The sequence below is a fragment of the Python bivittatus genome, unplaced genomic scaffold (assembly GCF_059951505.1).
Source record: "Python bivittatus isolate LINGU-HERP-01145 unplaced genomic scaffold, Pbiv_v1 ctg000350_np1212, whole genome shotgun sequence".
Taxonomy (NCBI): domain Eukaryota; kingdom Metazoa; phylum Chordata; class Lepidosauria; order Squamata; family Pythonidae; genus Python; species Python bivittatus.
Window position 1 is genome coordinate 25,767,217 of NW_028277074.1, and position 15,059 is coordinate 25,782,275.

General features: G+C 38.3%; 1 protein-coding gene across 8 annotated transcripts in view; it reads left to right on the forward strand.

The window, feature by feature from the left end:
• The window catches only part of BCOR (BCL6 corepressor), an 82,193-nt gene that overhangs the window by 54,893 nt on the left and 12,241 nt on the right, over positions 1-15,059 (forward strand). For 7 of the 8 annotated variants that reach the window (XM_088144764.1, XM_088144769.1, XM_088144770.1 and 4 more), the window contains 3 exons: positions 1,724-2,052; positions 2,483-2,620; positions 9,523-9,689. In XM_088144764.1, coding sequence (XP_088000890.1) covers positions 1,724-2,052; positions 2,483-2,620; positions 9,523-9,689 — 634 coding nt within the window. Of the gene's footprint in view, positions 1-1,723; positions 2,053-2,482; positions 2,621-6,524; positions 6,898-9,522; positions 9,690-15,059 lie in introns of those variants that run through there. The other variant, XM_088144771.1, reaches the window with a different exon arrangement.

Sequence of the window (15,059 nt, forward strand, 5' to 3'; positions counted from 1 at the left end):
AGCTCAGCCCTTTACCTTGAACTGCTCCTACTGGTGGGGGCATGGGTAACAAATGAAGAGATGGATCCCAACATTGCTCCAGATAGAAGTGGTAGGTAGAGGACAGTGGAAGAGCAGATAGAAAATGTGAGGAGAATAGGATGGGTTGTAGGAGAAAGCAAAACTGGTTAGAATCAAATGGGCTGCAGAGGATTTATGGAGGAGGGAGGAAGGAGATTGTGTGTGAAAAAAAGTGTGTTAGGAGAAATGAATAATTGGAGTGCATGGATCAGATGTTCTGGAGGTGAGAGTGAACAATTGGTTGTGTATAGAGAGAACTGTAGGTCATAAGCAGTGAGTTTTAAAGGCTCAGGCCATTGTGTTGCAGTTGGGTTCTTGGGACAATTGCTTGCTTTTTAGCTTAACTTGTTTTTTCTTTCTGTAAAGGGAGATTCTGATAGAACAAAAAGCTGGATTCATCAGAACGGGTTTTATCTTTGGGCCTAAGACCCCAGTTCTTCTTTATATTACGTTTTTTGCAAAACTTGCATGTCTGACTCATGGTAGCCATTGTGTGATGCCACTGTGACACTTTCAAAATTCCAGAAGTACCCACTGACTTAAAAATGTTGGAAGCCCTTGAAATATGCATGCAGGTACTTCTAAAGCAACTTTTAGTCATTCATTTAGTTCGGAGGTTAGTAGTTGTAATGAATCTTTTTATACTGAAAATATAGTTATAGAACATATTTGCTTTTTGTCACATTTTTCTCATGTATCAGGCAACCATTTTCTCAGGCATGGATAGCAGAATATTGAAAAACATGGAATGAACTGTGGGATTTTTTTTTTTTTGGAGAAGTTAAGGTGGTCAGTGGGTCACTATATATTGATTCCATTTGGGTTAAGTACATAGCATGCTTGCAAAAAACCTTAACTTTCTCAGAAAAAGTTAGGTACTTTCTGTCGTTTAGACAGGAAAGGCAGTTATTGATAGTAATTTTTCAGAGGTACGTAGCTGATTATCTGGATCTATGAACCCATTTCAAAATGCTGCAAGAAATTGGCTCCAGTGTTTTCTTTATCTTTGTATGCAAAGGGATACTTTTCAAAGACAAAAATGGGAATTAGATATTTAAGTGCCATTTCTGTTTTTGGAAATCATGTGCATCCTTTGACATATTCATGACAAAGCAAGTGTCCTTTGACACTTGCTGTTGTTCTATTAAAAAAAAGCAAAAACAAAAAACAGACTCCCAAGGTGAAAAGGTTCAGCAGTTCTACACCTAAAAGAGCAATATATTCCCATTTTAGCATCATGAAGTTACAGGTAAGAAAGCCTCTTCTCTCATTTGTATCCAAAGCAGTATCTTGAGAAGATAGACTGGCATCGTATTAATTTGCCACTATATCTGTGATGTGGTGTCTAAATTGTTTGATTGTTTATTGTCCTTTGACTAAGGCAGATTAGAGAACATTGCTTAGAAGTTATAACAATTCATTCTACATACTTAATATTTGTTTTAACAATTACAGTTAAAACGTGTGTTAAAAACAGTGGTGTAATACATATGTGAAGATTAATGCTTTTAAACAATACAAGGACTTGTGCTGAATGCTAGATATGTGAGTGTGTGTATTTATACATACATACATACATACATATATAAATGCATGTGCATATCTTTATCTGTCTTCCCATTCAACATGCCATACAATGTGCAATGCCTTTCCTTCCATTTAGGTATCCCTCTGTTCCCGATGTCTTCACATACGAAGAGTCTTTCATCCACCAATATAAACAGCAAAAGGCAAACTCAGCCAAGCTGTACTTTGACTTCAAGGTTGGCTGCCAAGCAGCAGAAAATTAAAGAAAACTGGAAGACAGATGGGCTGTGCATGGATGAAGAAGAGGATTTCCAGGCTGCATCCCTGCTGCAGAAACACAGCGAGTGTGAGAAGCCGCCAGGGAAACGTCAGTGTAAAACAAAACATTTGGCACTGCAGGAGAGGAGAACAAGGTCATCCTTGACTGGAGATGACATAACAGATATTGAAAGCATTGAGGAGAAGGTATCTTTTTATCATGACTCAGTTGCCATTACTATCAGATTGGTAAAATCACCCAGATTAAATTCTTAAATGCCTCCTTTTTACTTTAACTCACGGCTCATTCAGCTTTATTCTACGACAAATTGCATGATTTCATGAGAGTCTTGTACATTGAGGATATTGGCCTTGAACTTTTAAGATGTAGTAATTCAGAAGATGTCACTACCATACAGGTTTTTTTTAGAAAAAGGAAAGATTTTTAGTGAATTATTGAGGGTAGATGGGATGGGGTATGGAATTCAGTAAAGATTTTGACAGGTTACAGTTAATGAGAATCTGGAAGCAACCAGAGGCTCCTTCAGATTGAGATTCTTCACCAGTCAAATCACATGGGCGCACATGGTATGATTGCCTGCAGCAACAGACTCCCTCATTATTGCCTTCTCTTCAGCCCTCACAGCTGCAAATTGCAAGTACACCTCAGGAGATTGCCCCAAGTCGTCCCATGCCACCAGAAGCCCGAAGGCTTATTGTCAATAAGAATGCTGGAGAAACTCTTCTGCAAAGGGCAGCACGACTGGGATATGAGGCAAGCATTGTTTCTGAAGATCACTACTTTGAATTAGAATATGGAAGATGTTTGGTGTCACATATGATTCTAATTGTTCACATGTTTAAGAACCTGTATTTCCTCTCAACATGATGAAATATCTTGAGGCTCTCTGCTCTGTTTTTTCATTCACATTCAAGCATGCAATTAGTATATTTTGTGAGTTGGTTTAGGAGAGAAACCATATAAACCCATGTAATTTAATAACCTTCAACCTGAATAGGTGCCTGTCATTGCCAATAAGAATTTGGAGTATGGTGTGCTTTGCAGGATTGGAATCCTATGTGAAGTAAGATAAAGGGTGGAGTAGAGTTAAGGGATCTATATATCTTTGCTGTCTTTACAAAGGATTAGTGATTTTCATTATTTTCACAGTATAAGAGTATAGGCATGCTGCTTTTTAGGGTTGCTTTAAACATTGCATTATTGGTATACTGTATATAGATGCATTTTGTGAGTCAATTCAGTTTTTTGAAAAATACAGAGTATTTAGAACCAGTCAATCTTAGGAGGTAAAGATTTCAGTGGACTATGGATTGCACTCGTAATGTGAAAACACAGTATCTGAACTACAAATTGCTATATATTTTTAAACTTACTACATTTTTAGGCATTGATCATGTTTTGTGAAAAAGATGTATGTTAAATGGCAAGTTGGACAAGATCCTGATATAACTTGTTTTTTTTTTTAATGTTTTAATTGAAGAACTTTATTTCTGGTGCAGCAAAAGAAAAAAAAGCAAGGAACAGAAAAGAGAGCTTAGTCAGAAGCAAGATACCCAAAATTTTTATGTTCTTTAATTAATCTTAATTAAACCCTAAGATTTTAAGAAAAAAATGACCAATAGTTTCTCTTGATGAAGGAGAATTAGGAGAGGTTCCTTATGAAAGCCTACATTGAGAGGCTAGGTAATGTAGCAAACTTAGATCCAAGTGCTTTGTGATACACAAAGCATCCAGCTTCCTGTGTGGTAAGGTGGTGTAACACCTTATAGGTGCAGAAGTCCCATGATTTATTTGGCTTGGGCAACAACTTAGTCATTTTCCTTGGCTATATAATTGAATGTTGTTATTTGCTTCATTTTATCAGAAAGAGAAAAGTAGAAATCTGAAAAAGAGGGAGAGAAACCTAAACCCTTGTTACAGTTAAACACATACTACCACAGATTGCAATCTTGGTAATGGTTTAGCTATATCTTAATAAGGCAATATATTCTGAATATCTTAATTATATAAATTTATGTTAAATCAAGCAGGATTGCTAAGCAGTTAAAGAAGACTCAGCGATCTTCCTAATTGAGCCCTTACTAAACTGATAAGGGGCAGTTTCAGGAACTGTGAAAAAGCTCTTGGAGTTGAAAGATGGTTAAGAATGCCATCCTTCATCTTTTTGTCCTATTAGCTTTGAGGTTGGCCATGGAAAACTAGTTCTGGTTCTTTACATCAGAGTGTCCGAGGAATTAGCAAGTATATAGTATGGCAAATGCTTTTAAGTCCAGACAAGAGTATCAGTCTGGGATCCTATTGCTTAGGAGATGACCCAAACAATCACTAAAAATGAGGTAGATAGAAAACTAGGAATGTCCATATTGGGACTCTGATGCCAGTTTTGGTAAACTCCATGAATATAGATGCCTTGCCTATGTCCTCAGTTGATAATTCATCTAATTGTGCCTAGCTGCCAACAAGAAAAAAAAAAAGGAATTCTTTCTCCCTACTTAGTAAGTTTAAAATAGGGGTGAAAGAGGGAGAAATGGGAAAGGAGTGCAGTAAGCTGGGTGGTGGGGAAAAGAAAAAAATAAGTTAGCAGTGTAGTAACGTAGGTAGTGTGAGAACCACTCTCACAAAGTATTCTCTCATGGGCTCTTTCACAAGTGACAATGCTCTTGCTACAAGAACATATGAGATATCCTGAGAAGGCAAAAAGGCAGATTGAGGGCCTAGGCTTTATTTCGTTGTATGCACTGTTTCTCTCAATGTGATGTTAATGAAGGGGCATTGCAAGACTCAGCTTCTCAAACCCGCTTTGGTACTTGCTTTTGAACCCTCAGTTTTTGCCTAAGAGAGAGAATGAGTGGAGAGTACAAAGGAAGGAGTCTGACTGAGTAAGGGTGTCTGTGGGAAGGACAAAGTCAAGATGGCAGCCACATCCATGCAGTTGAAGCCCTGCTCCTTTTTTATATGTGTCGGCCGTAGCCATCATCTTAACCTTTTCGTTCCCTCTCCCCACAGATGCCCTTATCTTTCTCCAAGTACTGACCCTTATATAGCCAAGCCAGCCAAAGTGGCAGATATCAGCAAGCAAATATAAGGTGTATAATATTTTTTTATTTGCATCCCCCCTGCCCTCAGTGGTGTGGATAACCTGTAATAACTCAAGATTTAACATGTGATAGCTGCAGAGGAAACAGGACATGATTGAACAGGACCATTTGTTACATGTCTCCTTGGTCTAATAGAACACCAAGGTGCCAGCTATTAGAGAAGCTAATTCTGAACTTCTCTTTCCTTTTGACACCATGATCCAACAATAAGAGTTTAATACCTCCTTTTTTATGTATGTGATGTTATTTTAAATGAATATCTATTTGAACTTCTGTTGATTACCTCAGTACAAAACTGCTGCAAGTGAAAATCTTGTCTGATTTCCTAGGATGTTGGGTAGCTTAATTAATTCAAAATATATTCTATGAGGTTTCAGTAAAAATAAAGGACAGTGCTGAAGGTCTTTAGCGAATAAACAGTGACAAATACCAAATTAAAATTCCTTTTGAAGCAGCTGTACTTGAATGCACAGTTTGAAGGAAGAGGGAGAGGCATTTGAAGGTGGTGGTTAGGTGATAATAAGTTTGGGTCCACTGCGTCTGTCTCAGTTTGCACTTCTCCTTCCCTTCCTCCATGCATATTAACTACCAACAAGCTTGTGGCAACAAAGGATTCTCTCTCTCTCTCTCTCTCTCTCTCTCTCTCTCTCTATATATATATATATATATATATATATATATTAAAAAAGGCTCACACCAAAATGGTATTGAGGTAACATGATCCTGTTGCTTGATCTGTGTTTATCTTTCCACAACTAGAGCTCAGTTATGCACAGAGGATACCACGGATACACTGTGGAAAAAATATGCATGCCTCTTTCTGTGTGAATTGGGCTGCTGTCAGACCTGAAGTTCAGCCTCAGTGTCATAATACTAGTTTGCAGATGCAGCCTTTTGAGTGGCCTTTCACAACATTACATGGGAAATGCTTAACAATAAAACTCTTAAAAATAAATCAACCAGAAACAATACAACCAATTTTTGAGATTTGCTGACAAACTCATTTTCTTCATCACTTGAGTATAATTTGATGAATAACTTAGGGGATTTTTTAAAAAATGTATGTTTTAATAAGTTGAGCATGAGCTTTTTAATTAAAGAAATACTCCTGTAAACGTGTTTTCTCAGCATTCCCTGCTGTACAATACAGGAATGTGCTAGCAAAGGCAGTAAATTATAAGTGAATAGGTAAAGGTAACGGATAGGTTTGTAGAGAGAAAATTGGGGGCTTCCTTTGTGATCTCCCCAAAGAATTGGATTTACCTTCTGGACTACCTTGTAATGTTTAGTCTACAGAGTTTGTGGACCACCAGGGAACTTTGGGTGCAGAGGCTCTGTATTTCCCAATAGGTATCTTATCTTTCTGGATACTGTTTTAGAAATCTCCCTTTGGGAACTTTTATCTTCTTCCCCACCACTTCCCAATTTTAAAGGAGAATTTCCAGAGTGAAAAATGCCCCCCTCCCCATCTGTTTTCTTTAAGTGACAACCTCTGATTTTAAAGGTGTCTCCATAGCAACAAACAGTTTTTTCTCCCCACCCTTCCCGTCTTTCTCCAGGAAGTGGTTCTGTATTGTTTGGAAGACAAGGTCTGTGATGTAAATCACTGTGACAGGTCTGGCTGTTGCATTGTAAAGAGACTTTAGTCACGTTTATTCTTTTAGTGATTTTCTTTGCTGGCTTGAACTGAGGATGCTACACAGAACGCTCTGTAGAGCCATATTTAGGAATATGGATCTGTGGAAGCGATCTACTAAAACATCAGCGGAGACTAGCAAGTGGAACTGCTTCTCAGCTTGTGTGCCTGTTGGTTTTTCTCTTATTTCACTTCCTCACTTTTAAATCACTACTTTAAATACATTTTTGTTCATATTAGATATGTTTTGGCAATGAAGAAGGAATATATCTTTTTAAAAACAAATAAACCTGACTTATTAAATGCTAAATATTACATTTATTGTGCTCCATTAAGTTCATTCTAGAATGACCTACCTAGGGCTGTAATCAGTCTGAATAAATTTTTATTAACAAGTATAGTATTCCAGTATTAGGAAATAATTATTTACGTTTCTTACTGATTCTGACTCAGGCATGTACTCTGATAAGGAAATAACTTCTTTATAGCTTTTGGTTCATGAAAATTCTGATGAAAATATTATAAATTGGTCAGAAAGGTGTAAAAATTGCTTATGAGTTAAATCTGACCAATAGGCTTCCTAGCAGATGCAAATTTTAGATTAATGAGAAACACACACACAAACAATAGTTTTGGTGATTACACAAGTAAAGATCTAAATATTTATGTGCAAGGTTTTGACATTTTTTCCCAGGGCCCGTACTTTCATATTCAAACTAGTCATGTGCTATCAACCACGTTTCTGAAATTCAGCAGAGAAGGCTGAAATCTCAGTGAATTGAATCATAATTAAATAGTTAACGAGGCATTTAATTAATTAACCATAAAACTCTACATTGCTATGTTTCATGGTGAATGACATTGGATAAAATCCACTGGGAACTTCTCCAGTTCTATGGTGAGAAGCTGTATATGGAATGGGTGCAGTCTTTCAGGAACTATTGTGCAGATTAAATGAATGGGTTTAAACAAGAGAATATGTTCAAGAGGGAAAATCCTGACAATTTCTCTTTTATATATATTTATTTATTAATATAGGCAAATGTCACATTGTTCATTGATTAATGCTAATTAGTTCTAACTCTACCACAATAGAAGCTTTACGCACAGAGGATACTCAATTTTGGGGCCATCATCTAAATTACCTCACGTAGAAAAGTTGCAGAGACTTTCCTGAAACCTTGAAAAATGTGTGGCAGCCTTCATCACCTAAGTTCTATCATTTGTTTTGTCCTGTATGCCTTCCTAGTGTGATCAGTTATTGGGAATGATGAAGATTGTAAGCAAAACGATAGGAGTGAGCAAGTTTGTGGAAGGCTGCAGGAGCAGATGTAGGTAGAGACGTTCCAATCCTGTTTTAGGTCAGTTTACAATTAGCTGTAGCAATGGTTTTAATTAACTAATTGCCCTTACAACATTTAATATAGAAATAGGGGATGCATAACTTTTTTTCCCAAAGGTGTCTCTTTGTGATTGTATTACTTTAATTGAATATGCAGTTGGATTGTGCAAAAATTGCATGGATGTCTACCACTGATTTCAGCAGGCTTGCCACTTCAAAAGCTTACCCTCGTTCACCAAGTGGCTGATATACTCAGTGACAAAGTTATGCATCTGTTGTCTTCTTCCTTTGGTTTGGACAACCTTTTTGTTAGTTTGCTAGCAATTATATAAAGTTGGTTAGTAAATGGCATGTTAAATGAACAGTTTCATGCGGAATCTCAGCTACTATTTAGGTTAGATTTGTGAAGATGGCAGATTATGGTGAGCTTTCCAGCAGGCATAGAACATCAAAGAAAAGTCTGCTGTGTCGGTAGAAAGTACTTCACACACTTAAAGGAATGGTTCTCATACATGAAAGGTTATGCCACGATAAATTTTTCAGAAATTAAAGGAAATGTTAAAAGTTAGCAATGATCTTAACAAACTTGATGGCATTGTACTGCAGTCTTCACTACAGATTTTTTAAAAACCATTATAGCCAAATTGAGGATGTACTACAGGTATTCTGATCTTTAAGCTAGGTCATGGAATGCTCATAGGCTGAAATTTCCATACTTGCCAAGAAATGTAACAAAATGAAATCTTGCATCCAATTGATTGTTGTGAAAATTCTCCTTTCTTTCAAACTAGTATAAACAATTTCTGTTCATTGACCTTAATTGACAAGTGATTCTTACATCCATGAAGTATCTCAAGTCAATAATAAAATATTAAGGGAAGTCCCAGTGGGAAGACTAATCTACATGTTATTTCACAGTGAATTTCCACTTGTTTCTAGCAGGCACATAGAAACTTCAGTTGGTGATGCATTTTGGTGTATCTTTGGTCCTGGAATGGAGTAGAGGCAAGAACACCCCCCCTAAACATGATGATTCCATGACTTATGATGACTTTTGATATGTGGCACAATTGAAATACAGAAAATTTTGCATGTCATTAATTAATATATAAGGCAATGGAAAGAGGCTTACATAAAGAGAAGTGAAACTAAAGTATTCTCTTAAAAGTCTGAAGAGATTTTTGCCACAGGGAAAATCCAGTATATTAAAAGAACTGTGGGTATGCATCCACATTGTTTCTTCTGTTAATGTGGAAAACAATTGTTCCTTGTAAATTAGTTTACTCCATTATCCTTGTACATTTATTTGTATGGTAACTCTTTTGAAATTGTTAAAACAAATGTGTTGAGAGCCAGTCTGGCTTGAGATATCTCAATCTTCCTTCTGGGCTAATTGCTGGCTTTGTTTTTCAACCATTTGACTTCTTCACCTGAGATGAGAGCTGTATGGTAGCTTCCTTCTTTCCTTTGTAACTTGCTAATAGCCCAATCAGAGGGGTATTCCCAGCATGTTAAAAGTAATGGTATGTATATTTCCGCAGCAACAAACAATTTGGTCTGTTTTCTCCTTCTTTTTCAGGAAGTGGTTCTGTATTGTTTGGAAAACAAAGTCTGTGATGTAAATCATCGTGACAATGCTGGTTATTGTGCCCTACATGAGGCCTGTGCCAGAGGTTGGCTGAGCATTGTGCGACATCTCCTAGAATATGGAGCGGACGTTAACTGCAGCGCTCAGGATGGAACTAGGTTAGCCATTTTAGTTAAACCACATCTAAATCTCCTATGCTTCAGTATTGCATTAATATATAGTTGGATTACTGTTGTCCCAAGTTTATAATCTCCTTTAAAGAAATGGCATATTTCTCCCAAAATGAGGTCTATATACAGTAGTTGCTTTTGGCCTTGTATCCTGTACAGAAGTCAATATAGCAAACAATACAGTGTCACACTTTGGTACATTTAGGCTGCAAGTCTGTATCAACAAATTTTAATTTTGTTATTAGGAAAGAATCAGTGATTTTGTGTGCCTTCGAGTCAGTGTTGACTCCTGTTGATTGTCTGGTCAAGTCCCTGCAGCATTCTTGGCAAAATTTTGAAAGTGGTTTGCCATTGCCTGCTTCTTAGGGCTGAGAGAGAGTCATCCAACCGGCTTCATGCCTAAAGCAGGATTGGAACTCACAGTCTCCCAGTTTCTAGTCTGATGCCTTAATCGCTACACCAGGCTGGCTCTTGTGACCCCCTTAAATACTAATAAATATTAATACAAAGTTTAGGTAAAAATACAATTTAAGTTTTTACTAGTCATAAGGAAACAGGCAGTAGACATGCTTTCCCCCTAGAAGGTTTTTTAATTGTTAGATCATTCCTCTTCCATTACTATTCACTAAACTTTTCTTACTGTGATTGTTATGTAAAGTTTATCTTTTCTAAAGCAGTTTAGTTGTATTTATTTTTTTAAAAGATCTATAATAATGTTGGAGCATATTCTTGGAGTTCTTCTGTTGAATGTTTTATCACTTACCACCATATCTGGTAACTCGGCTCTAAATTAGCATGTCTGTAAGCCAATAGCCTTGTAATTATTGGCATTTGAATAGAAACTTGCAAAGATTTCAGGAAAAAAACAAAGCTTGTTAAAAACTTCTGAGCAGAGGTTGTCACCTCATTGATTCTGTAGAGACATTTTGAATGTTTGTTCCTTCCACTAGCTAACTAAATAAAAAGTATGAGAAGAGGTACACACCCCCACGGTGTGGGATTTTTTAACGAAGCAGTCAGGCCTTTGTTTTAATAAGATTACTTTACACAATAAGCCATAGAAATGTTTGCAGCATGTGGTATAAACACAAAATTATGGCTTAAAAGGTAACTTTTTTCCATTCCTTGAACCTTTTCCCCATAATGTGCAAAATTGCTATCATGAATTGCTTTTACTGTTACTGTCAAATCTGTGGGGATTACTTGTATGGTCAGAGACTAATGTTCACCATGTAATAAGTGGCAGATTCTGCTGTAATTTACCTTCATCTGCCCTTTGTAATGTACAGGGAGTAACCACTGGATTAAACACAGATTGTACCATCTCTTTTTCCCCATCTATACTGGAGAGTGATGGAAACTGTGGTCAAATCAATCTCTCTCTCTTACTCACTCACTCACTCACTCGCTCATACACACACACACACACACACACACACACACTTTCCATATTCATTAATAAAAGGAAGTGAGGCAACAGCTTGGACAAAGTATAGATCCATACACAGACTCCCCAACTGCTGCCACAGTAGAAGATACACAGATTAAGAACCTGGAAACAGGCTCCAGTAGCAAATTAGCTGAAATAGATTTATCATGATTGATGGAAGACAGTATGCTTGAATTCTATTATGGCAAAGTTAATATTAAATGTACAGTGGAACCTCGGGTTATGAACGCTTCTGTTAACTAACTTTTCGGGTTACGACCAGCTCTGGCCGCAAAATTTTACTTTGGTTTGCGAACTCCGCCTTGGGGTACAAACAGGATACGCGGCCATTTTCTCTCCCGTGACACGGTCCGCGGCCATTTTTCCGCCCCTGACACGTGGTCCGTGGCCATTTTCCGCCCCTGACACGTGGTCCGCGGCCATCTTTCCGCCCCTGACACGTGGTCCGTGGCCATTTTTCCGCCCCTGACGCGTGGTCCGCGGCCATCTTTCCGCCCCTGACGCGTGGTCTGCGGCCATTTTTCCGCCCCTGAGACATGGTCCATGGCAATTTTCCACCCCTGACACGTGGTCTGCGGCCATTTTTCCGCCCCTGACACGTGGTTTTAGGGAGGGGGACTCTCCCTCCAAGCAGTAGCCGCCTCCCTGTCCTCCACGCCAGAACGGATTAACGGTAATTACATTGAACCTTATGGGGAAATTTCCTTCAGGTTGCGACCAATTCGGGTTGCAACCAGAGTCACGGAACGAATTAAGTTCGTAAACCGAGGTTCCACTGTACTTAATAGAACAAAAAGAATTTTGGCAATAACTTTAAGAAAACCAGATTAGCTACTGTTTCTAAGAGTTTTTAGCATTCTCACCTTATCTCTCACTGTCTTCCTCTCTCCTTTTTTGTAATCTTAAGTACAGTGGTACCTCTACTTACGAACTTAATCCGTTCCGTGACTCTGATCGCAAGTCGAGTTGGTTGCAAGTCGAAGTAAATTTTCCCATAAGGTTCAATGTAATTACTGTTAATCCGTTCCGGCGTCCGTGGACCACACGTCAGGGGCGGAAAAACGGCTGCAGACCACGTGTCAGGGGCGGAAAATGGCTGCGGACCACGCGGCAGGGCGGAAAAATGGCCGCGGACCACGTGGAATGGGCGGAAAAATGGCCGCGGACCATGTGGAACAGGTGGAAAAATGGCCACCGACCACGTGGAATGGGCGGAAAATGGCCGCGGACCACGTGGCGCGGGCAGAAAAATGGCCGCAGACCACGTGGAACGGGCGGAAAATGGCCGCAGACCACGTGGCACGGGCAGAAAATGGCCGCGGACCACGTGAAACGGGTGGAAAATGGCTGCGGATCCGGTTTGTAAGTCGAGGCGAGTTCGTAAGTAGAGGCAAACCTTTGGGGCCGGAGCTGGTCATATCTCAAAAAATTCGTAAGTAGGGGCGTTTGTAAGTAGAGGTACCACTGTATTTCATAAGTTTATGATAATTTTTCATGGGTACTTTCCAAGGAAATTGGTTTTAATGGGGGGGGGATTATAACGTCGTATACATTCAGTGATGGTGCTAAGCACTATAAAACATGTTTTAGCTGGATATATTCATAGGAAAGACCACATGTACAAATTTTTGTATCTCATATGATTAATTTTCATGAGAATTATGTTAGTAAGCTTAAGAGGAAAGCATGTTCCTATTCAGCATATTCATATTTACAGTCACAGTAGCACCTTATGCTTGTGGTCCCCAGCAAGTGATGACACTGGAAGTAATATGTGTATAGCCATAAAATCTAGTAGCAATTTCTAGCCATATTCTCCATGAATTTATCTAATCTTCAAAAGCCATCCAAATAACAGTTATCATTTCATTCTGAGTAGTAAATTCTACAGTTCAAACATCAGATTAATGAAGTAGTGTTTTATTATTTCATCCTTTTCTTCTTCATTGAATGACACTGGGTTCTGGTATTACAAGAAACAAAGAAAAATTCCTCCCTATAAATTTGTACTGTGTATAATTGTATATACCTCTATGAAGTCTCCCTTTAATTGCTTTTTTCTAAGCTAAAAAACCCAAACTTTCCACACAGGGAAGTTGCTTTGGGTTGTTGATTATCTTGGTTTTCCTTTTCTGCATTTTCTCTACATCTACAGTTTCCAAATAAAAATAAGCATTGTAAAAGTTCAGATTTCCAGTTAAGACGCACACTGTCTCATTCAGCAGAATAAACTTCCATAAGATGAAAGTATTCAGCTCTTTTTGAACATGGAGTAAGCAGTAGAAGAAGACAAAGTAGAACGATTAACTTTTTTCTGTTTACTTACTGCAGGAATTTTTCTTGCCCCTGCTGTATACTTGGTTAAAAGTACAGAATCATAGAGGTGGTAGAGAATTTGCCAGCCACTTACCCATTTCTTGACTGAGGAAGGAAATCCAGAGCTAGTGCATCTTCAACAAATGGCTACCTGCCATATGTTTGAAAATCTCCAGGAAGAGGGAGGCTTTCCTGCATTGTAGGACTGCTCTTACTGTTAAAAACCTCAATCATATTGTTCAGGCTTGTAACCCAGATATAATACCCCAATACAAAAGTATTAACTATGTGTGCACCAGACAACCCTTACCTTAAGGTTATGTCTCTGTTTCTCGAAGTCGAGAAAGGCAATTCTAGGTGGTAAGACATGAAGGAATTATTGAGTAGTTTGGATAATTTTATGGACTGTTTGTCATCTACTTTCAAAACAGAATTAGGGATGTAAAGGTTGACTGCAATGGATGGGCTCCAGCAGCTCCAGCAGTGCATTGGGCCTATGTTGTATTTTCCGTCTTTTCTCCAGTACTATCTCCATTTAACATACTTTATTAATTAAAATCCTAGTAGAAATACTTTGCTCTGTTCTCTTGGGCTCACCTTATAAGATTTTAGTCACCTTGTGCTTCTGATAATCTTGGAGAGTGGGGAGATGGCTAAAATTGAAATGGGGAGCTAGAATTATACTTTTCTGCCTCTTATTAATTTCTCCTCCCCACTTTTTGTTCTGTGACTTCTCTGCATCCAGTTGTTTTTGTTGAGTATTATTGCTTGTAGATGTTATCTTCACTTGTTCAACATTTCCATTTAAGACAGGAATGTGCTAAAATGTTTATCTTCTTTCAGCGTTTTACTCTCTGCTACTCTGTTTCATGACAGTATCCTAAACAGTTAATTTTTGCGAGAGAAATATCAGATGGCATGGATTTCTGTGACTAGGTTTCATCTAACATACTGCAAGAAAAAAATCACTTGGGTCATTTAAACCATCTTATCTGTTAAGTAGTCCATGGTAATTAAATTCATTGAAAAATAGAGCCTCAAGGCAAGTGCATAGCACTGGATACCTGATTTAAATGGCATTTGTGCAGTTTATGAAGTCAGTAAGTGAGAAAGCATCTGAGTATGCACAGAGTGTCTTTTCTTGACCACTAAGTTACTATAGTGTTTAAACATTTGGCATACATACAAAGTATTGTCTCCACTGTGTTTTTTTTTTTAAAGATATTCCACAGTGGTTGGACAGGTGAGTCTGAGTGTGTGCAAAAGAGATTGGGCTATGAGGTCTACAGAATAGCTGAATGCCTGCAGCAGCTGGGAGAGAATGCAGTTTTTGTAGGCCTTAGGGTGAATGAAGGTGCTGCCTAGAAGAGGCAGGCACTTTCAAGAGTGATGTGATTTCCACAGGCAGGGAGCCGAGAAGAGATTAAAGTAAAACTGACTCTCTGTATCATAACCTTAAGGTTAGCTTTCACAAAGTCTTCCTCTGATAGCTTGAAGATGAACTCAGCAGGGTCTTTCTGCATTTCTTCTCTGTTTAGGTGACGCTGGTGTACTTATCTTGTAGTACTGATGTATACAGAACTCCTATACCA